General features: G+C 50.0%; 1 protein-coding gene across 3 annotated transcripts in view; it reads left to right on the top strand.

The window, feature by feature from the left end:
* Positions 1–3,201: 3,201 nt before the first annotated feature.
* Positions 3,202–24,491, top strand: part of KDM1A (lysine demethylase 1A) — a 164,936-nt gene continuing 143,646 nt past the window's right edge. For 2 of the 3 annotated variants that reach the window (XM_030539424.1, XM_030539426.1), the window contains exon 1: positions 3,202–3,568. In XM_030539424.1, coding sequence (XP_030395284.1) covers positions 3,296–3,568 — 273 coding nt within the window. In that variant the 5' untranslated portion in view covers positions 3,202–3,295. The remainder of the gene's footprint in view (positions 3,569–24,491) is intronic. The other variant, XM_030539425.1, reaches the window with a different exon arrangement.

The raw sequence follows: 24,491 nt of genomic DNA on the forward strand, positions 1-24,491 counted from the left end.
GATGCCCCCTCTGGGTGGAGTCTTTCACTCAGCCCGTCCCTGGCAGCTGGGGCAGCTGCAGGCTGCCCCCACCGAGACCCTGCTGCAGGGACAGGGTCTGAGTGAGCTGGAGTCCCCTCTCCCCACTCCCATAGCAGAACCCAGGCATGGAGCAGGCTGCTGCTGCCTCCCAGCCAGGCTCTCTCGGGAAGATACAGCTCTGTCCTGCTCCCCACCTGGATGCCAGGGAGAGCAGCCAATTTAGCCAAGCGGGGGGTGCAAGGAGAGAAGGGAGAGCCCCTTTTCCTCCCTTCCCCCAGCAGGCCAATCTAGGGGGCCACGACCCCCCATACCACCCCCATGCATTACCTCTGGATAACTGGTGGAAAGCGGTGGACATAATATACCTTGTCAAGTATCAGAGGGGTAGCCACGTTAGTCTGGATCTGTAAAAGCAGCAAAGTGTCCTGTGGCACCTTATAGACTAACAGACGTATTGGATGCATCTGACGAAATAGATATTCACCCACGAAAGCTCATGCTCCAATACGTCTGTTAGTCTATAAGGTGCCACAGGACTCTTTGTTGATAATATACCTTGACTTTAGCAAAGCTTTTGATAAAATCTCCCACGTTATTCTTGCCAGCAAGTGAAAGTTGTATAGATTGGATGAACAGACCATAAGGTGGATAGAAAGCTGGGTAGATCATTGGGCTAAAGGTGTAGTTTATCAATGGCTTGATGTCTAGTTGGCAGCGAGTATCAAGCAGAGTGTCCCAGGGGTTGGTCCTGGGGCCGATTTTGTTCAACATCTTCACTAATTATCTGGATCATGGGATGGACTGCACCCTCAACAAGTTCGCAGATGACACTAAGCTGGGGGAAGAGGTAGATACACTGGAGGGTAGGGGACAGGGTCCAGAGTGACCTAGACAAATTGGAGGATTGGGACAAAAGAAATGTGATGAGGTTCAACAAGGTCAAGTGCAGTTCCATGCATTGCTACAGGCTGGGGACAGACCGGCTAAGAGGCAGTTCTGCAGAAAAGGATCTGGGGATTACAGTGGATGAGAAGCTGGATGAGAGTCAACAGTGTGCCCTTGTTGCCAAGAAGGCTAACAGAATATTGGACTGCATTAGTAGGAGTGTTGCCAGCAGATCGAGGGAAGTGATTTATCCTCTCTATTGGGCACAAGTGAAGCCACATCTGGAATACTGCATCCAACTGGAGAGAGTCCAGCGGCGGGCAACAAAAATGATTAGGGGGCTGGGCACATGACTTATGAGGAGAGGCTGAGAGGACTTGGACTTATTTAGTCTGCAGAAGAGAAGAGTGGGGTGTGTGTGGGGGGAAGGATTTGATAGCCGCCTTCAACTACTGAAGTGGGTTCCAAAGTGAATGGAACTCGGCTGTTCTCAGTGGTGCCAGATGACAGAACAAGGAGCAATGGCCTCAAGTTGCAGAGCGGGAGGTCTAGGTTGGATATTAGGAAAAACTATTTCATTAGGAGGGGTGGTGAAGCACTGGCATGGGGTTCCCTAGGAAGGTGGTGTTATCTCCATCCTCAGAGGTTTTTAAGGCCTGGCTTGACCAAACCCTGGCTGGGATGATTTAGTTGGGGTTGGTCCTGCTTTGAGCAGGGGGTTGGACTAGATGACCTCCTGAGGTCTCTTCCAATCTGAGTTCTTCTATGATTCTATGAACACACACAGTGTCTTTGTCCTTAGTACGGACCCCTTGGTTCACACACATTTAAGAATCAATATGTATCAAAAAAACCAAGAGGCAAGGAAAATACTATCTCAGGTGAAAACACAGGCATGAATCCTATGTCGGCACTAGCACTCCTAACACAGTGTATTTTGCTTGAAGTGCTTGGGAGACCTCAGCTCAGGAACAAAGACTGATGCACATCCTCTCCAAATTGAGAGAGGGACGAACTGGGTTTTAAATGTATATCAGTCAGACTTCTGACTAGGGCTGTACGATATAATTCTGATCCCCCCGCGCCCCTGGCCCGCCTCTTCCCACCCATGCACTGCCCTTGCCCCATCCCCATTCCATCCCTTCCCCAAAGTCCCCATCCCACCCTGCCTTTTCCCATTCCAGCCCCTTCCCATCCTCATTCCATTCTCTTCCCCCAAGTCTCCAACGTGCCCCACCCTGCCTCTTCTCCTCCGCCTCCCTGCTCTTCTCCCTCCCTCCTGGAAAGCCCTAAGCACTGTCAAACAGCTGTTAGGTGGTGGTGGGGTGGGAAGCCCTGTGCTGTGGGTTTTGGCTTTCCTCACTGAGCCCCAGCAAGTTTAACGCTGGTCCTATCTGGAGCCCCCAAGGTGACCCCGATTGAGACCCACTGGACTAGACAACCATTGCAGTCCATTTGCCCCCTGTGATTTTACAGCATGTCAGTGTCTACTCATGCGATCACTGACGCACGCAGGTCTGGAGGTTGCCGTGGTACACAACCACCCAGGTATCTCGCTTGCGAAGTTTGCAGGTGGTGCAAACTCACCAGGATGGGGAGGGGGGGCGGAACTTGCACACTCCTGGCTGGGAAAGCAGCCAGCGATGGCAAAGCGGGACCCTGTGTGGCTCAGAGGCCCATGGACCGGCCCGGCTCAGCTCCTGTCCCGCACACAACCGCAGGCGCCAGAAGCGAGCCCACGATGCACGGGCCTGGCCCAGCCCGGCGGACCCGGCGAGGGCACGTTGTGACGCTAAGGGCGGGGCTATTGACGCAGAGAGGGCACGCCATGACGCCAGGGCGGGGCTATTCCCGCGGACGCGGCGAGGGCACGTCGTGACGCCGGGGCGGGGCTATTGACGCGGAGAGGGCACGCCGTGACGCCGGGGCGGGACTATCCCGCGGACGCGGAGAGGGCACGCCGTGACGCCGGGGCGGGGCTATTGACGCGGAGAGGGCACGCCATGACGCCAGGGCGGGGCTATTGACGCGGAAAGGGCACGCCATGACTCCAGGGCGGGGCTATTCCCGCGGACGCGGCGAGGGCACGTCGCGACGCCGGGGCGGGACTATCCCGCGGAAGCGGAGAGGGCACGCCGTGACGCCGGGGCGGGGCTATTGACGCGGAGAGGGCACGCCATGACGCCAGGGCGGGGCTATTGACGCGGAGAGGGCACGTCGTGACGCCGGGGCGGGGCTATCCCGCGGACGCGGCGAGGGCACGTCGTGACGCCGGGGCGGGGCTATTGACGCGGAGAGGGCACGCCGTGACGCCGGGGCGGGGCTGTGGCGCTCGCTCGCTGGCCCCTTTGTGCAGCTCGCGGCAGCAGCGCGGAGCGGGCTGGAGGCGATGCTGTCGAGTGGCAAGAAGGCGGCCGAGGGTGGCGGGGACAGCGGGCCGGAGGTGCCGGTGCCGCCGCCCGGCCTTCCGAGTTCGGAAGGCGGTTCGGGCGCCGGGGGCCCGGAGCGGACTCCACGTAAGAAGGAACCGTCTCGGGCCTCTCCCCCAGGAGGCCTGTCCGAACCGCCGACCGCCGGCGCTGTCGTCGCCCCCGGCCCCGAGACTACGGGCATAGCCGAGACACCCGAGGGCCGCAGGACCAGCCGCCGCAAGCGGGCTAAAGTAGGTGCCGGCGCAGGCGGGCTGCGCTGGGGCCCTTCCTCCCCGGCCTAGGTAGGGGGGCTGGCTGGGCTCGGGCACCGGTCGGGAGCTGGCTCAGGACCGCCCAGCCCTGCCCATTCTGTGCGGGCTCCAGCTCGCGAGAGGCCGGGGTGAGGTCGGAGCAGCCTGTCTGTCTGTCCTGGTCCCTTGCTGTGTCGGGCTGTGAAATCCCACCGCGCGCCAGGCCTGTGTCTGCAGCCTGGGCAGGGTCCCACCCTGAGCTCCGGGGGCTGGGTGTTGGTAGCGGTAAACGCTGAACACGTGGGTGGCGAGAGAAGCCTAGAAAACAAATTATTTGAAAGGGTGAAAATGGTGAAGGTCTTAGGCATTTGGCATAGGATTAAGAGAAAACACACTAAAAAGTAGTAGATTGGAATACCTGTCTTGTACTTGCTGTAGAAATGCTTTTGTTTTAAATGTTATATTGGACTGGCAACGTCTATCAAGAAGTAAAACTGCATTTTTATGTGTTGCTGGGGGGGGGGGGGGTCGGGGGAAGAGATGAAGCTTATGGGGCTACAGATTCCATCTCCCTCCTTTTTTGTTTTTCCACTAGTACTATCGATAGTGAAATTGCGTGGGCATTAGTATTCAAGTCTCAGGGTAGGTCTGTACTACAGAATTGCATTGGCACACCTGCACGTCTGCAGCGCTTCTTGTGAAGATGTTCTAAGAAGCTGATGGGGGAAGAGTTCTCCTGTCAGCTTAATAACTCTACCTCCATGAGAGGTGATAGCTATGTCTCCTGCTGGTCTACTTCTGTGTGTGTGTGGCGGGGGGTGTTAAGGTCGGTATAACTGAGTTGCTCATGGGTGTGGATTTTTCACACCCATGAGCAAATGTAGTTGTACTCAAGTGTGTAGAGTAGTGTGTGTAGTGGCCTTAGTTAATGTATGTTGAAAAGAAAATGAGCTCCAACATTTTGCACCTTCTTTGCAGACTAATGAAAACTCCTGCATTAAGGCACAATGTGTGTGGGCTTTTTTTTGTTTTGTGATCGGGCCTGGAAACTTAGACCACAATTTATAAACATTTGTGCCTGAGGTAAAGCACTAAATCCCTTTTGAAGTAACTAGTCTGATTTTTTTTAATAAGATGCTGAATGTAACCTTTGAGAGCTGTGTACCTCTAAAAATTAATTCCTACACCTGTTGGAAACCATTAAGAATATGATGATCTAATTGTCTAAAAGTGTATTTGGAAAGCAGCAGATAGAGAAGTGATTCAGAATAACATTTCATGAACTTCATGGAGCCCCTGATTGAAAAGGGAACATCTCTTGGAGACTCCTTTTCAGTATAGAATGATTGTTCATTGTAAGATTACTAACCTGTCCAACGCTAGACACGTGCACATAGTTTTCTTTTGCAGGCATCCTGCTCTTGTGCTCATGTGAGAGACAGGCTGAAGACTCCCCATGCTCTCCAGTTGGACCTTTGAAGTAGTTCCCTGCCTGTTTCCTTTCCAACTTTCCTTTCACTCCAGATCTTGACGACTGACCTATGGCTTTGCCTTGATGCCACTACTGATGCTCTTGCTTTCCCAATGATTTACTATTAAACAACTTTTTAAATTGCTTGTTGTATTTTGTTGGTGCAGTGTGTTATTGGACCGTAGCTGGCCAGGCTTCCAGATCAGTGGGTCATGATATGTAGAGAGTGGGCTAGGGCATCATTGTCTCAACATCACTATTGCTGCTCTAGTACTTTGTTGTAGGTCATCAGGGCTCTGTCTCTAGTTAGGCTTTTCTGCATTGTGTCAAACTACAGTGTCCATAGGGAGTTAGTCTGGGTCCTGCAGTGCCACAGTTTTCAGATTAACAGGGTGAAAGTTACTCTCTACAGTTCTTAGATTGGAAGCCTCTAGGAACATACAAAGACAGTGATCATGTGCAGTGGCAAGTAAGAACTCTTGTCTGTATTAATAGTTTTACTGATTAGGGTTACAATCACACCCGGGTGCAAAACTTGAGAGAGCCAATGGTTCATACATAGCCAAAGATATCGAGTCTGGTCAACCTCTTGAACAGATGTTCATCAGTAGAGGAGTCTTCCAACCCTATCCATAGTAGGGATCCTTTTATCCTATTATGACCATGCCTAACAACTTATCCATATGCAGGAGTGTTCCAACCTCCTTTTCCTTATTTGACCTTTGGTACTCTATAGCTTTTTGGGGTGTTCCGCTTCTTGTAGGTTGTATTTTTAGATCCTTTTATTCTCATAGCATCTACATGCACATGTTTCCATGGTAACCTGCAGTAAGCAGAACTTACAGTCAGGTTGTCTTGCTGTCTAGATTGGTACACTGTGGCATATTTTCCCAGAACATCACCCATAGGGCACATTCTTTACCACAATCTTGTAATTTCATTGGCACGGGTCATTCCTGGGTCACCTACGTAGGTCAGGCCTCCCTAAGCCTGAGGCCCAGTGTGACTAAGCTGAAATCTTACAGGCCTTACTTAGCATGTAGGCCCTTGTGTTACAGCTTTGTTTTACTTCTACATGCTGGTCAATCTTGTCTACTCATATCTGTACCTATACCTACAACTTAAATCTAGTCACCGCTCATTGATTATGTATGTAATAACATGAGTGTGCCACATCAATAGATAACACAATTAAATGGTAACATGAATTAATTGGCTATAGTTCTTAAGCCAGGAGCACCTGAAAACCCTCCTAGAGACTCCAGGTGGATCATCTTGTAATACTGGCTTGAAGTGTTTCAAAGACTTTATCCTCAAAGTTTGTCCAAATCCACCACTTTCAGTGCTGGAGTCAGGGAAGCAGTAGCTGTGCCTTGTAAGAATGCAATCTACGCTGTAATTCAGTGATACCTGTGCTATATCTCTAGTGGATGAAAATATGAAAGCAGATTGGAAACCCTTGGAACTGTGCAAGTGTAGTTCGCTTTAGTATGCGAACCTGTGCTACCGGCCCTTGTTTGAGACTGCACCAGTGTTGACTTTCATTGCAGTAGTAAAAACTGCAGATGAGTCTCCGGTAGCATTGTTTTAGAATCATAGAATATCAGAGTTGGAAGAGACCTCAGGAGGTCCTCTAGTCCAACCCCTTTCTCAAAGCAGGACCAACCCAACTAAATCATCCAGTCTCATTTACATTAGGGCTACTATTGGTTCAGCATCTGAACCAGTGATAGGGTCAGTGGGAGTTTCTTTTTTAAAATTTCCTAAGATTAGATACAGCTACATAAATAACAAAAATATTTTCTTTGATTATGCTTAGGACTCCATGTTTGTCACAGAAGTCATGAAAGTTGCTGATTCCATCATCAATAGAGGAGTCTTCCCACCCTTTCTGTGACCTCCATAGCCCTGGGGACAGCCACACTGGCCAGCTCTTTGGGTGGCCCCGCAGCCAGCCATGGCTGGAGTGGCCCCTGGGCTAACTGTCTGGGCAGCCCCGCAGCCATTTGTGGCTGGAGCAGCCCCCAGGCCAGCCACACCAGTTGCTTAGTGGCAGAACTCTTTGCCATTCTTAGGGCCCTGGGCCTAAGTGGTGGAGCAGGTGGGCCCAAGTCCCTTACGCTAGCTGCCGCTCCCCTCCCCCCAAGGTGGTGGCCCATCAACTTGCTAATAGGCCTTACTGCCCTATGAATAAGGCATGGACCTGTTGGCTGGCGAATCCCCAGGAGGAGCATTTCCAAAGGGATTGCTCCTATATGGATTGTAACTATGGACAGGTATGTGTAGCCAGCCCATGGGCCAGGAAGAAGGTCCCAGGGAAGGCCAGCATTCCTGTCCATGTAAATGGGACACCCAAACTGGCTTTGTTGGACTCCAGGTGTAGTCAGACCCTCGTCCGTAGGGAGCTGATCCCAGCTCCTGAACCAAATGGATTCTGAATACACCTACAGTGCGTCCATGAAGATGTTAATTTTTACCTCACTACCAGGGTGGCCTTGGAAATCTCTCACTATCGTGCGGCCCTGAACTGGCCTATTCAGTTACCCTGGGATGAGACTGACTGTGGTTCTGGGACTTTTTATAGGACTGTGCCCGTTACTCGCTGTAAAGGCGCATGGCTGGGACTCGACCCTCCCTGCAGAGGAGGGGATCCACACCGGCCTTAATACACGTCGTCTATGTCAGCCCCTTTCATCAGGGCTGAGCGACGCTACACAATCACTCGGGGCCCCGGCCTTCTGCTGGAGGGCGGGGCAACAAACACAGTTACAAAGGCTCAGACTGTCGTGGCTCAGGGTCGAGCAGTCAGTCGCTGGACTTGATGGCCTCCTTAGGCCGGGGAGAGGGGGATTCTGCCACCCGGGTACGGGTGGCAGGGGGAATGCAGGCCCACCCACTCCACTGCGTTCCAGCCCGGGGCCCTAGTAGCGGCTATCACCGCTAACGGTCAGTGGGGTTCCTGACCGCAACACACTGACATGGGTTCAGGTACACTTGCAGCCTGACTGGGGTTGGCTGCCCCTGGGCTACTTCCAATCTCCCCATCTGGGTCTACCTGTTCTGCGGCATCAGCCACTGGGAAGTCCAGTAGCATGGGCCCCTCCCGGATGGGGCTGGGTGGTAGATCCGGCAGTACCTCTGGGAAGTCCAGCTAGGCTTACCCCGAGGAACCCCCGGAGCAACAGCAGGGACGGGGCAACTCCGGCAGCTCCTCGTTGTAGCGGGCGCAGGGAAGCTCCGGCAGCTCCTCGTCGTAGCGGGCACCGGGAAGCTCTGGCCAGTCTGGGCAACTGCCCTGGGCCTCAGCAGCCTCCCAGCCACGAGCACCTCTGACAGGTCTGCTCCCGACGGCGGCTGGGCTCCAACTGAGCGCTGCTGGCCGGCTTTTATACTTCCGGGTCATCTCCTGACCCTCTGAGGGGCGGGTCCAGTGCCCTGCGGCCCTGCCCCTTCTGGTCCCTGGCGGGACTCGACCCTCCCTGGGGAGGAAGGGAGCCACACCGCCTCACTACACTCGCCAACAGGGGAAATTGATGAAAGAACGCTGAGGGGTCTCCTCGGTTACGACCAGGTTGACAACCCAGGGAAGGGCCTTCTCCCAATGGGGAAACGATGACTGAATCACCTCCTCAGGCAGATGCAACTGTGGACAACACCCAAGTTGAGGATCCAACCCTTAGCAGAGCCTTGGAGCAGGCCATAGTTAGGGGCCAGGAAGAGGAAGATACCCTCCGGGCACCGCAGGGACCCCACTTCAGGGTATGGCAGGACCTTCTCTATTGTGTGGTGGAACATCCCCAGACTCATAAACTGCTCCGACAGCTGTTGGTTCCCTAGAGGTTAGGCCGGGGCCTCTTGTATCTAGCCCATTTGGTGCCCTGGGCCAGACACCTGGGAAGGGAAAAATCTCTCCAGAGGGTGACAAGGAGGTTCTTCTGGCCAAGCATCCATTGGGGAAGGTATGAGATTACTACGATTCATGCCCAGAATGTCAAGGTACTGGGCTGAAGGGAGTGCCAAAAGCTCTCCTTGTTCCGCTGCCTGGGGTTGGGATGCCCTTCAAGCATATAGGGCTAGATTTAGTAGGCCCCTTTGAAACGAGCACGACTGACCATCATAACATCCTGGTTATCATGGATTATGCAAGTATTTCAAAGCTGTCCCCTTGTGATCCACTGCCTCTAAGATCATGGCGGGACTCATGAAGGTTTTCACCCACTGTCACCAACTGAGAATACCAGATTCATGACAGGCTGCTGGGAAAAAGGGCAGACACACTCCATAACTGCTTGTTATTCTTCCATGAGACAGATTTAAAAATTTTATTAAAGGAAATGTTTGAAATGAAATATACACAGGTTGAGAGGGAAGGTACTGTACATCTGGGGTCAGGCTCGGGTTATGGGGCGTTACAGATACCATTTGCAAGGATGAAAAGATACATACATATTGCATAACCAGCATAGACCCAGATTGGGGTGCAAGGGTTTTTAAAGTGTCAGTGAATAAGTAGGCTCGGGTTCGCCACCCGTGGAATAGATAAGGAGTCCAAGTCAGTATCGGTGGAGCGGATAGGTACGTGGGTGGGGTGCATCCCTTGATCCCTCAGGGAAGGAAGTGGTTATTTCCTGGTCGGCTGTCTCAATTACTCAGTGTGGTATTGGCGGTGTTTGGTGATGTGCTTGGTATAAATGTCTCTGGACCACCTGATGGTGTCAGACACCATGAGCTGTCTCATGAGCCGGGCGTAGCGTCGACCAACCCCACATGCTCTCAGAACCGGCTCGTTGCGGGGGTCCCATGAGCCCAGGGCTCCCATAGTCAGGGCGTGTACCTGGACTTCGTAGCCCTGGGCTCTCAGGGTCTCAGCCAGCGAGGCATACTTCGACTCCTTTGGTGCTTGGGCCTCGTGGAAGGCAGGTGAACAGTTTTTGAAAGGCACCATGATGTCTACCAGGAGGACCTCTCTTCTGCGTCCGTCATGACGATGTCGGGTCGCAGTAGGCTGTCTGTCTCGGGGATGGTGGAGTCGACGGTGATCTTTCCCCAGGGATGGTGGGATGGCTTTCACTAGTCGGTTCTGGATGGCGTTGTGGTGCCGGCAGGCTCTGGAGTGCTGCTTGCATCCACACAAGGACATGTGCAGGGGTCTCATTCACATAGCTGCACTTTCCTGCAGCACTTGTCCCGCTGCCGTGGCGGATGCTCCTTTGAGGGGAACGCAGTGAGTCAGGCCCTGTGGATGAACCGCCAGTCGGCGAACCTGGTGAAGCTGCCCTCGGGGAGGAAGTGGTTACTGGCGTCCCACTTGCTGGACACTCGAACACCTTGCCCTGGTCCGGCTTCCGCTTGTGGTTCTCTGGCGTAGTGGTAGCGGATGGCGTCTTTCGGGACCTTTCTAGCATGGCTCTGGCGGTCGGGTGTGACGATGGGGTGGTCCGGGGTCTTTATGCGTGGCACCAGTATTCCCAGATTTTGGTCGTTCCTCACACCACTTCCCTAGCAGCCGATCCTCTTACCCAGGCACCTTGAGGCGTTGTGGGCGCGGGACCAGAGAGAGGATAGGTCTCCCCCCTCTCTCCTGAAACTTAGCCTCCAGGGAGCCGCTGAGGTAAGTGGCAACGTCCCGCTCGGAGGAGGCCCTGGTGATGCATTTCCTGACCACACCCCATATGGACTTCTGTGCGATGCTGCTCACTCTTGGTCCGGGCACGTCAGGAGGCGGAAGGCGTGGGTCATCACCGCCACGTTGCACAGGTCACCCATCTGAGGTACGTTGGCACCACCCTGTCTGTTGGGAAATGTAGACGATGTCCGTGCATGCCCTCTGGGGAAGGTGGAGCCATTTCTTCACCAGGTGTCTGATGGTGCTGTCAGCCTTGTTCAGGGGCACTTTGGCCATGGCCGATCCCCTGAGGACAAAGGAGATGTGGGGGATCAGGAAGGTGCTGAAGGCGTTGATCTTTTGCCAGGGGCGAGCAGGCAGGAGTCGATTTGGGGCCGCATCTCGCAGGATCTGTGCGATGGTGTCTTCGGGGGGTCTGCTGACGTGGACTCCTGTGGGGTGTGCCGGAGGTGTTGGTATATCTCTCCCTCTTCAAGGGAGGTCATGGACTCTCCCGGATAAGGAACCGCAAAGGCCGGGCCAGCGCCCTGGTGCCACCGTCGACGTGGAGGGAGGCGCACTTTGTGGGTTTGAAAACGCTGGCCCATCTACTCGCGGCTTGGCTGGTGACGTTCAACATTTGCTGGAGGCTTTCTGAGCTGTCGGCGACCAGGGCCAGATTGTCCGCGTAGGCCAGAATGCTGATTTTCTTGCCATGCAGGTCGAAGCCGGTCAGACCGTTGGAGATGGCTCGGATGAGCGGTTTCCATGCCAGGTTGAAAATGATAGGACTGAGGGGGCATCCTTGTTTCACGCCATGGCGGATGGGGATGGTGTCCGTCTCTCCATCCGTGGCACGGATGGTGGTGGTGCAGTCCTTGTAGAGGTCCTGGAGGATCTGGATGAAGGTGGCTGGCATCCCGAACTCTCCCAGGGTGGCAAAGATGTGGTGGTAGGGTATGGACCCGAAGGCGCTGGTCAGGTAGAGCCATGCTACGACGCACTGCCTCTTGGACTTCCTGGCCTCCTGGATGGCCGTCTGAAGGAGGAAGTTATGCTCGTAGCATCCTTCGGAGGACATGAAGCCCTTCTGGACTGAACTGACGGCGCCCCCGCAAATTGATCACTCTGTGATCCTTGCCGCGAGGCAGCTAGCATACAGCCTGTAGATGGTGGAGCAGAGGGAGATGGGCTTCCAGTTGCCGGGGTCGTCTCGGTCCCCTTTTTTGTGAATGAGGATGGTCATGGACTTTTTACAAGAACGAGGAACACGATAGAACTGCTTGCATTTGGTGAAGATGGCAGCAAGCACCAAGCAGCCGGGGTCTCACTTCCTCAGCAGGTGGTAGCAGATGCCATCTTTTCCAGAGGCGGTGTTTTTGGTCCTTGTCAGCCTTGCCTGCACCTCCTGGGGGGAAAAATCTCGCTCCAGATCTTCAGTGAGCTCGATCTGGGGTAGCGGGAGAAGGCACTCCGGGCGTCGCAAGTCGGTCAGAGCCTCGTTATCAAACACGTCCTTGATGTAGGAGTTGAGTCTCTCGGGCTGGATGGCACAATATGAGGAGGTAATGTCGAGGATTTCCCTCGTGGCTTTTGGCCAGTTCATCCTGTATAGTTTCTGTATATGGGATGCAGCTGCCGGATCGTAGCGGTGGCCGACGTGCCCCCACCTGCCTTCTTTGGCGGTGTTGTTACGGCCCGGCGTGGGGAATCTGCGTGTGGCCTGTGAGGTCTCCTGGGGTTCCCTGCTTCTGGCAACAATTTCCGCAGAGAGTCCTGCAGTCAGTCAGTCTGTCTGTCAGGCAGTTGAAGGTCTCGAAGTCCTCGGCCTTTGCCAGTTCTCCCACCCAGGCAGATTGCCATGTGGCGACTCTCGCTCGTGGCTGTTGTTCCTCCTGCTGCGGTGTCTCCATGGGTTCAGGTGCTGGTCTTCTTGTTCTTCGACCTAGGGAGCGGTGTTCAGGTGGGTCCTGAGGCGGGGGTCCTGATGTGGTGAGGGGGACCGCTCTCGTTGTCTCAGAGCCAGCGCTGGATCTTCCAGGAGGAAGTGGAGTTCTGGAAGCACCGGTGCTGGGCTTTGTGGGGGCGTGGCTCTGTTTGGAAGCACTGGGGATGGTTCGAGATCTTCTGCAGGTGGTATCCGGCTGTCTGCAGGTGGTATCTGGGTGAAGGGTCCTCGGTGGGGCATGGGTTTTTTTGGCAGTTGGAAGCTCTTTGGGTAACCTTAGAGGGGGTGTTTGGTCTCCCAGGGGCGGGGTCCGGCCATGGAAACCGGGGGCTGCGGGAGGCTCCTCCATCGCCTGGGTCTCACCATGTGGCCTGGCATGCGGTGTTGGTTGCTCCTATGGCAGGGCGACATGAGGTTGCTTGTGGGGAAGCACTGCACAGTCTCGTGGTCGTGTCACACCGGATGTTTTGTATGAAGTCACTGAGGTGTCTGATGAGGTCGTTGACCTTGGAGGTGGCAGTGATCCCCTTCACAGCAGGGTCCAGCATGGGGATTCTGGAGATGGGGCTGGTCCTTTTGGTGGCATCATCAGTCCTCGAGGCAGGGGTTGCGCTTTTCTCGCTTAGCGGTTGGTCCCCCCCCTTGCCTGCCGTGACGGTGGGGATGCTGCTTGGGGTGCTGAAGCCGGACTATCGGTGGGGGTCGGAGTTGGAGCCCGCAGGACGTCAGCATCACCTTCGTGATTGTGAGGGGTCCCTTGCATGTGGCGTGATGGAACTTGCATTTCTTTTGAGTCTCGAAGGGGGCATTGCAGCGGCTACACCGGAAAGCAATCCGTTTGTTGTAGGTCTTGCGAACGTGCTTACTGAGGGCCCCGAGGGTCTGGATTCCGTGGATGGGGAGACAGAAGGGGCAGAGGAGGAGGACTGTAGGGAGTGGGTACTGGAGGTAGATGTGGTTGTCGTCCCCTGCCTCACCCTCTGTGGGGTGGACCCCTGTTGTGCCTGCAGACTCACCAGGTGATTCCGCTGGGTCTGGTGGAGAAGTTTGAGGAGGTGAAGTCGCTCCTGAGAGTGTGCTGGACTCACTGGCCACGTTGTCTCTTTGCCCGGAAGGACAGCGCATGGCATTGAGATCCAGGGCTCTGGAGTCCATTCCCCTTCGAGCAGGCGGGTGGTAAGAAGTTTCAGAGTCTCGGGTTGAGGAGGTTGTTCCTTCTGGAGCATCCCTTTCTGGAACAGCAGAGCAGCGCTCGGCATCCCAGTCCCGGGTCATCTGGGGGGCTCCTCTGATGACATCCTTCCCGGCGGGTCGGTGATCAGTGTCTTGGTCCTCGGTCATGCGGGGGGCTCCTCCAGCAGCATCCATCCCAGCGGGGCGACCCTCAGCATCCTGGTTCTGGGTCGTCTGGGGGGCTCCTCCAGCGGCATCCTTCCCGGAGGGGTGGTAATCAGCCTCTTGGTCCTCGGTCATCTGGGGGGCTCCTATGGCAGCATCCTTCCCAGCGGGGCGGCGATCAGCATCCCGGTCCTCAGTCGTCGAGGGGGCTGCTCTGGCAGCGTCCTTCCCAGCGGGGCGGTGATCAGTGTCTTGGTCCTCGGTCATGCGGGGGGCTCCTCCAGCAGCATCCATCCCAGCGGGGCGACCCTCAGCATCCTGGTTCTGGGTCGTCTGGGGGGCTCCTCCAGCGGCATCCTTCCCGGAGGGGTGGTAATCAGCCTCTTGGTCCTCGGTCATCTGGGGGGCTCCTATGGCAGCATCCTTCCCAGCGGGGCGGCGATCAGCATCCCGGTCCTCAGTCGTCGAGGGGGCTGCTCTGGCAGCGTCCTTCCCAGCGGGGCGGTGATCAGCATCCTAGTCCTCGGTTGTTGGGGGGGCTCTTCTGGCAGCGTCTCCTGGCGGGGCGACGATCAGCATCCCGGTCTTTGGTCACCTGGGGGGCTCCTCCAGTGGCATCCTTCCTGGCAAGGTGGCCATCAGCATCCTGATCCTAAGTCATTGGGGGGGGCTCCTCCAGCGGCGACCTTCTCAGCGGGGCGCCCATCAGCATCCTGGTCCTGGATCCTCAGGGGGGCTCCGCTGGTGGCATCCTTCTCGGGAGCAGCAGGGCGATGTTCAGCATCCTGGACCTGGGAAGCATGTGAGGATCTTCTGGGGTGGTCCTCCTGAAGAGCTGTCGAGACGTTCTTGCTCCTGGATGTGAGGTCCCGAAGAGCTGGCCGCTTGCTGCTCAATCTTCCTGTAGAGGAGCCCGCCGAGGTTTTTTTTTCTGCCAGCTCCTGATGTTTTCATCCTTGCAGGTGGTCTGGGTCTTTGGGCCAGGCTTCCGTTGGGTTTTCTGGAATGTGGGGGGCACAGGAACAGTAGCGGTTGATGAGGGTGTAGCTGAAAGAAAAGAAGAAAGAGAAAGTTCTTTCAAGGCTTTAGCAGTGCAGTGTATATGCAAATCAGCTTCAGCAGAAGCATAGATCTGTAGGGCAGCATCAATTTTTTCAAAAATAGCTGCAGGAGATTCCATCTTCAGGACAATGGTTTGCAGATGTCCATTTGAAGAAATTAAACTGATAAGAGCAGACACTACACTTTGTTCTCAGCTCCAAGGAGCCATGTCACCATGCATCCATGGGTCACAACTGAGAATACCAAATTCATGACAGGCTGTTGGGAAAAAGGGCAGACACACTCCATAACTGCTGGTTATTCTTCCATGAGACATACTAAACCAGCAACAAAACTAAACTTCTGTCTCACCACCCTGGCTAACGTGAAGTCAGAAATGCAGCCTCCTTAGGTATTCCAGTCCTGGATTCAACACCCAGACACTAAACTTAATGAATGATTATTTAAAATCAGTTTAATCAAACAAAAGGGTTCTTCTGATCCTAAAGGACCAGCCACATACCCAAGTCAATATACAATTCAGATCTTACCCAATACTCATGCTGTTGCCAATTCTTTAGTAGCTAATATCTAAAGGTTTATTTATAAAATAGAAAGAAAGATGAGAGTTAAAATTGGTTAAAGGAATCAAATACTTACAATAAATGCAAAATTCTCAGATCAGGCTTGTAGAAGTGATGGAATAAACTGCTGGCTTAAGACAAGTCTCTGGTTGCTTCCAAATCATTGGAAGGTCCCGAGTCCCTTGGTTAGAATGCTCTATGCACCAGTTAGCACAAGTTTATAGTCCAGAGATCAGAACAGGAAAGAGGCAAAATGGAGATGATTCTAGGGCCTTTTATACCTTCTGCCAAATGAAGGGAAACCCATTGTTTTAGTTTATGGGAAATTACAGGTACCAAGATGGAGTTTTGAGTCACATGGGCAAATCACATGTCCATGCATGTTTTGCTTAGTCATAGAATCACAGAAGATTAGGGTTGGAAGAGACCACAGGAGGTCATGTAGTCCAACCCCCTGCTCAAAGCAGGACCAACCCCAATTAAATCATTCCAGCCAGGGCTTTGTAAAGCTGGGCCTTAAAAACCTCTAAGGTTGGAGATTCCACCACCTTCCTAGGGAACCCATGCCAGTGCTTCACCGCCCTCCTAGTGAAATAGTTTTTCCTAATATCCAACCTAGACCTCCCTCACTGCAACTTCAGACAATCACTCCTTGTTCTGTCATCTGTCACCACTGAAAACAGCCTAGATCCATCCTCTTTGGAACGCCAATTCAGGTAGTTGAAGGCTGCTATCAACTCCTTTTCTCCTCCCCCCCCCCTTCTCTTCTGAAGACTAAATAAATCCAGGTCCCTCAGTTCCCAAGCCCCTTAATCATTTTCGTTGCCTTCTGGAGGACTCCATCTGATTTGTCCACATCCTTTCTCGGGGGTTGAGGGGGGCAAAACTGGACTCAATATTCCAGATGTGGCCTCACTAATGCTGAGTAGAAAGGAATGATCACTTCCCTTCATCTGCTGGCAATGCTCCTACTAATGCTGCCCAATATTCTGTTAGCCTTCTTGGCAACAAGGGCACACTGTTGACTCTCATCTAGCTTCTCATCCATTGTAATCCCCAGGTCCTTTTGTGTAGAACTGCCTCTTAGCCAGTCGGTCCCCAGCCTATAGCAGTGCATGGAATTTTTCCATTCTAAGTGCAGGACTCTACACTTGTCCTTGTTGAACCTCATCAGATTTCTTTTGTCCCAATCCTCTAATTCATCTAGTCCCTCTGTATCCTGTGTCTACCCTCCAGCATATCTACCACTCCTCCCAGTTTAGTGTCATCTGCAAACTTGCTGAGGGTGCAATCATGAAGATACTGAACAAGACCAGTTCCAGGACCAGCCTTTGGGGCACTCCGCTTGATACTGGCTGCCAACTAGACATGGAGCCATTGATTACTCCCCGATGATCTAGCCAGCTTTCTGTCCACCTTAAAGTTCATTCATCCAACCCATACTTCTTTAACTTGCTGGCAAGAATACTGTGGCAGACCGTATCAAAACCTTTGCTAAAGTCAAGGAATAACACATCCACTGCTTTCCTCTCATCCACAGAGCCAGTTATCTTGTCATAGAAGGCAGTTATGTTAGTCAGGCATGACTTTCCCTTGGTGAATCCAAGCTGACTGTTCCTGATCACTTTCCTCTCCTCTAAGTGCTTCAAAATTGATTCCTTGAGGACCTGCTCCATGGTTTTTCAAGGACTGAGGTGAGGCTGACTGGCCTTTAGTTCCCCAGATCCTCCTCCTTCCCTTTTTTAAAAGATGGGCACTACAGTAGCCTTTTTCCAGTCATCCGGGACCTCCCTCGATCGCCATGAGTTTTCAAAGATAATGGCCAATGGCTCTGCAATCACATCTGCCAACTCCTTTGTCACCCTTGGATGTAGTGCATCCAGCCCCATGGACTTGTGCTCATCCAGCTTTTCTAAATAGTCCTGAACCACTTTTCTCCACAGAAGGCTGGTCACCTCCTCCCCCTACTGTGCTATCCCAGTGCAGTAGTCTGGGAGCTGACCTTGTTCATGAAGACGGGGGGGAAAAGCATTGAGTACATCAGTTTTTCCCACATCCTCTGTCACTAGGTTGCCTCCCCCGTTCAGTAAGGGGCCCACACTTTCCCTGCCTACCTATTTGTTGCTAACATACCTATAGAAACCCTTCTTGTTACTCTTCACATCCTTTGCTAGCTGCAACTCCAGTTGAGCTTTGGCCTTCCTGATTACACTCCTTTATGTTTGAGCAATATTTTTATACTCCTTCCTAGTCATCTGTCCAAGTTTCCACTTCTTGTAAGCTTCCTTTTCTTGTTTAAGCTCACCGAAGATTTCTCTGTTGAGCCAAGGTGATCGCCAGCCATATTTGCTATTCTTTCTGTACATCAGGATGGTTTGTTCCTGTGCCCTCAATAAGGCTCTTTAAAATACAGCCAGCTCTCCTGGACTCCTTTCCCCCTCATATTAGCCTCTCTGTGGATCTGCCTATCATTTCCTGGAGAGAGTCAAAGTGTACTTTTCTGAAGTCCAAGGTCCATATTCTGCTCCTCTCCTTTCTTCCTTTTGTCAGGATCCTGAACTCAACCATCTCATAATAAAAATCATCACCCATACTCTAGATAGAACGTTTACAGGAAAGTCCATTAAGTGTAGATAGGCGTCTCCTATGGTCCATTGTGAGTTGTGTTATTTGATGGGCCATTCAGCTTGAAAAGTTCCTTCACAATGTGCTGGCTAAATACCTTATGGGTGCTACCACATGAGCAAACATTTGAAATACAGGCACATAGTTAATATTCACAACTTCAGATACAAAAATGATACATCCATACAAATAGCATAATCATATTCAGCAAATTTTAACCTTTCCATAAACACCTTACTTGACATGCTTTGTACCAGATTTGTTGCAATTATATAAAAGCGATAGCAACCATGATCTACGTGGTCATATTTTAATCAGATAATGTCACACCCCTAACAGAAGACTGATGCAGGAAGGGTTTCCTATGATGTATACTGCTGAATACATAATAGGAACTTCCCATTCTTGGTTGTGTATTACTACAGCTTCTAATTCAATATTAGAAGTGTCAGTGTATAACAGAAATGGTTCATCAAAATCATGTTTGATTAAAACAGTCTTCTTCTTTGTAAGGTTTATTTTGGAAGTAACAATATTGAATTTCTTTACGATCCCAAGGTAAAACTTGGTTAGGCCAATAGGGGATTGGATGTGTTCTTGCAGCATAATTCCTGTGTGTCATGTGATCTTGCCAAGAGCAAATGAAAATAGCTAATTTATCCATAGAAACTTCGGCAAGTGTTTGGATCCAATTAACATTGTCAATGTAGATATTAATGTTCTCTGTAGTGTAGGTATCTTCACATTTAGCCCTGAAAGCAATGTGGTGGTTTGTCTCAGTTTCCCTTTTCACAATGCACATTAGGTGGGTAATGCCTTCTCTGCTGTGAAAAGTTCCAAAACTGGTTACAAGCATTAACTTTGAAATATCAGTATCACAAGACGTTTTAACATAGTGTGTTCTTATGTATCACTCTTAACATGTTCAAGGTTTTTTTTAAAAATCATGCACATTGTACATTTTTACAGTTTTTGGTATCAGCAACAAATTAGTCATGAGTTAAATTTAGCATTAATATTAACATCAAATCTGTCAAGTGTACATTTACAAGCATTTTTGTCATGCCACGCCTTTGGCTTAATACCATTGGGGTTTTGGGCATTTTAGGGTTAACCTATTAGTAGGATAAAGTTTTTCCTTTCTTCCCTGTCCTGGAGGGTCAAATTCTGAGCTTTCTTCCTTGACAAAATCCATTGGCTGGTTAGGTGTGTCCTCTGTGCTAACAGCAATGGGCCAGTCTTTCTCCCCCCATCATCCAGGTAATTTGCATCCACACAGACATTAACTTGTTCACTAGGTAATGGAATTGTTTTCAGATTTTTACCAAGGCTGGACTTTGTCTTAAAGAGATGCCATCTATTTTCACTAGCATGTTAGACTTAAAATTCTTTTGTTCTTCCATTACCAACTTCTGCTTCCACATGGAATTAGATGTTAAGTCCACTAAGAGTTTACAAGACATATCCAAAGTGTCTAGAGATGAGTTTGCCTACCATCCCCTGTATTCTTGAGAGATTAACTGCACAGCTGTCCTGCTCTGCAGATTCAGCTTCCCAGTCTTCCCTCTGAACCTGAGACAGACTGTTTACTCAAAGAATCAGTATGGAGACATCCATGTTCCAGCAACATTGTCTCGCCAGCAAGCTGGTCAAGCACAGCCACTTGGTCATCATAGGGCTGTTCAAATTCCCTGACAGTTTTCATTCCATCTGACACCTTCTCTAAATTGTTCACATTGGGTCTTTCTAAAGCAAAGTGGATCCATTTTCGACAGAAAAATTCTGGCTCTTAAGAACTGAATCAAATCTCTCAACAAATAAACTGTTGCCTACTATGGACAGAAATTCATCCTGATCTACATCTGTTACTGTATATACTTGTTCATTAGCCTGTTCGTTTATAAGCTGACCCCCCTAAGATGGTTAGGTAAAAATGGCAAAAACTGTATGATCCTTTCATAAGCTGACCCTATATTTCAGGAGTTGGCAAACTTTGGCTCCCGGCCTGTCAGGGTAAGCCGCTGGCAGGTCAGGACATTTTGTTTACTTGGAGTGTCTTCAGATCCCAGTGTCTGCGGTTTGCCGTTCCCAGCCAATGGGAACTGCGTTTAAACAGCGTTTAAAAGAGAACTGGATATATTCATGGAGGTTAAGTCCATTAATAGCTATTAGCCAGGAGAGGTAAGGAATGGTGTCCTTAGCCTCTGTTTGTCAGAGGGTGGAGATGAATGGCAGGAGAGAGATCACTTGATCATTACCTGTTAGGTTCACTCCCTCTGAGGCCCCTAGTATTGGCCACTGTCGATAGACAGGACACTGGGCTAGATGGACCTTTGGTCTGACCCAGTATGGCCATTCTTATGAGACTTTTTAAAGTCTTTAAATCCTTCAAAGTCTGAATCAGTCTCTGATTCATCAAACAGTTCATTAAACTTGGGTTCAATCACAGCTGCACCTGCATTGTCATTATAGATGTCAGCAGGGTTATCTTGAGACTCAGATTCCTTCTCATCAACAGCCTCTGTTGTGTCATCTAATATGGCATCATCTTCTGACCTGTCAAGTGCATTGATGATGCAGCATTTCCTAAATGATTTTTCTACCATTTCCGAGGGAATGGACACCCATGTGTCCTTGATCCACTGGATGACCAGATTGATTTCGGGCTTCATAAGATCCCGCCTTTTGTCAACGTCACCATGCCTGAACACATCCATTCAGACCACATTTTGCTTAGCCTGTCTTTAAAGGGTTTGTTCAGGCAGACATCAAGTGGTTGTAGAACTGAAGTTAAGCCTCCAGGTATTACAGCCAAAGTAGTTTTCATATTTTTGGCCACATTTTTCACCTCATCCATCTTGTGTGCCGTGAACATGTCCCAAACGAGCATAGCAGGTTTCTTGAAAAGTGCTCCTGGTCTCTTATTCCAGGACTTTAGAGTGGAGGCTGGAGCACAGAGCAGCTCCAGAGCAGCGAGCTGCAGGTTTTTGCCTGGAGCTGGAGCAGAGCTCCAAAGCCCTGTCTTATTCCACAGTTTTTCCAGCCATTCAACAGTCCCACTTTCATCCATCCCTTTTTGTGTTCACATACGATGACATCAGCAGGAAATTTCATGTTTTTAGGCAAGGGTTTTTCTTTTAAAAATAACAGGAGGAAGCTTTGATCCATTTGCCAGACATGATAAAACCACGGTAAAATGGATTTTTTCATGGCCAGTGGTTTTAATTACAACTGTTTTTTCACCAACACCGGTTACTGTTCTGCTTCTTGGGAGTTCGAATATCATTGGTGTTATATCCATATTTCCTATTTGTAACAGTTCAAATGCATATTCCTTTCGATATTTTATAATAAACCTTTGGAAAGATTCGATTTTTTTTCTTCCAGATCTCTAGGCAGCTTTTGCGCTATCCTTGTTCACTGACGAAGACAGAGACCATGACAGTTCATGAAGCGAGTACACCAACCCGCTGATGCGACAAACACTGATGGCTTTACTGACCTGTATTTGTCATCTTTTAACATTTGCAGAGCACAAATTCCAGTTCAAGTGACAATGTACCCATTTTGTCAACATTCAACAACCCAGTTATTGAGATCTTTCTCTAGCTCAGGAAATGAAGTGCACCTTGTTGGACATTTTTTCTTGCTTCTTGGCACGTCTTTCAGTGTTTGTTTTTCGCCATTCTCTTACTTCTCATTGATACAGAATCTACGAGCAGCAGCGCAATTATTGTTTGCTTCTGCATATTCAGCAGATTTAAGTTTGAATGCTGCATAAGACCTTTTTCTTTTGATTTCACTATTCATTTTAAATACTAGTATGAAAATAGATTATTATAGATTTTGTAGGTCTTTATATAGGAATGTCACCTGCTTTATCACTGTCAAATTATTATTGTTCTTTATTTCAAAGCAACCCTGTAGATTGGCATGTCTGTGTGGATAATAGGCTATTTGACTTTTATTAGACATTCCGTCGATTGTGCACGTTATATTTTCATATTGGCTCGAGACTTATGTGGTCCATTTCAAGCCAGTCTAGTCCACTAAACAAAGCCGTTGCAACTTTAAAAGGCTGCAGTATTGACATCAATAAATGAGTCGGCAAACTCTGACTCTCGGCCTGTCAGGGTAAGCTGCAGGCAGGGCATTTTGTTTACTTGGCACATCTGCGGGCAAACAAAACAACAGTGTATTAGATATTAATTCAATGATTCCACAGAGTTTAAAATAATCAAATTTTGGTGTAGACCCGTTTATAAGCCGACCCCTACTCTTTGATGCATCACTTTTTAACCAAAATATTCAGCTTATGAACGAGTATATATGGTAGTTCACTTTCACACCCTTCAATTACAGCAAGCTGCTTGCAAAAACTACCATGAGGATTCTTTTCCTTAGGAGCTTCTTTAAGCAACAATCCATCTTTCACAGAAATTCTGTTCTTACCCTCTTCAGCTAGGACTTGCTCCAAAGGAATATTTTCCTGAGCAATAACAGACTCTTTCTGGGTTTCACTTAAACCCAGAATCAATTCTTATACAACTGATAAATTTTCAACCATCATAGGTTGATGTGCTTCTTCTGTCTGCTTCACAAATAGCTAGAGAGAGACACTTTTGCAGCTGACACACTGCTATTCTTAACAGACCAACAATTGGAGATATCCTTTCGTTTGTCCCAGCACCCATGGCTGATTTCAGACATATGCTTGGAAAGTGGGACAGCTTCCTTAACAGGCAAGTTGCCACTCCCAACAGATAAACTGCTATTCTCCACAGATAATGGCTCATCCTATTGAGCTGCCTTAAGCAAATAACTTTTACCTTGTTCAGGCTTACTTTCACAAGCTTTACTTGCCATCAATACATCACCCATCAAGAATCTACCCTTTTCTCCCTCAAGTAGGGTTTAACCTGGCCATCAACTTTAATCTGCTCTAGAGAAACATTTTCCTGATCAATGAGTTATCTCTGTGCATCATCTAATTCCAGATTCACTCAGACAGATGTTCAGAAACTTCATTCACATATAAACTGCTTTTCTGCACAGACAAAGAGCTATCTTCCTCAGACAAACATTTGGAGAAACCCTCCATATGCAAGTCATTGCCCCTAATACAAACAGGCTGGGGATTTTTCCTTTCCTCTGACTGGTTCATGATATTAACTTGACTGAACAAAGCTTTGGGGATGATATTAATCCAAAGATCTATAGGCAGTAACTTCCATATACCAGCTATAACTTAATGTTTAGTACCATTTCATTCAAGGTGGATTCTGGCTAAAGAATATTTACAGTAAACTCAGAGAATTATAATATTTGCTTTTTCATCTGGCAAGCTTCCTCTTTGACAAGATCTGCTTTAACTAAAGTGATGTTAGAAGCTGTAATTTTCCCTAAATGGGCTTTTACCATTGCTTTTTACACACACTAGGAATTTTCCATTACCACTCCCATACATAGCATTGGCACAGTTTTTATGGGGTCAGCTTCTTCTGAGCTCACAGTAACAGCATTCACAGCAGTTCCTGTCAACTTTGGATCTGACAAAGGAATATTGGCAAATCCCCCGATGCCAAACTCTTACCCTGAAACGTCCTTTCCGACACACTTTTTGGCATTTATAACAATGCCGTTTGGTCTGCCTGGAGCCGCAGCTACCTTCCAGCTGCTCATGGACCAGCTGTTACGACCCCATATGTAGTACACCGCTGCATACATCGACGACATTGTCATGTACAATATCTGTTGGGAAGACCATCTCCATTACCTATCCAGTGTGCTCCAAGCTCTTAAGGACACTGGACTCACGGCAAACCCCTCAAAATGCAACCTTGGATGGAGCAAGGTGATGTACTTGGGATAGACCATGGGCGGGGGACAACTGCAGCCTCCTGGTCAAGAAGGTACAGACCCTGCGAGATTGGCCCACCCTTACAACGAAGAAGCAGGTGCAGCAATTCCTTGCCCTAACCAGATATTTTCATTGTTTTGTCCTAGACTTCGTGACCTGGGCAGCCCCTGACAGACTTGACTAGAAACTCACAACACCAGAGTGTCCAATGGTCCACTGAGTATGAGACAACCCTTTAGATGTTGAAAAAACTGATGAGGACCAGTCTTGATACATCCATATTTCTGGAAATCCTTCATTTTACAGACAGATGCTTCAAAGTGGGCCTTGGGGCTGTATTGTCACAGGAAGTTGCCAGGGATGAACACTTTGTGCTGTACCTAAGTCGCAAGTCCACTGTTCAGCTATTGAGAAGGAGGCTTTGGCCGTTAAGTGGGCCATTGACATCTGT

This window comes from Gopherus evgoodei, chromosome 20 (genome assembly GCF_007399415.2).
Source record: "Gopherus evgoodei ecotype Sinaloan lineage chromosome 20, rGopEvg1_v1.p, whole genome shotgun sequence".
Taxonomy (NCBI): Eukaryota; Metazoa; Chordata; order Testudines; family Testudinidae; genus Gopherus; species Gopherus evgoodei.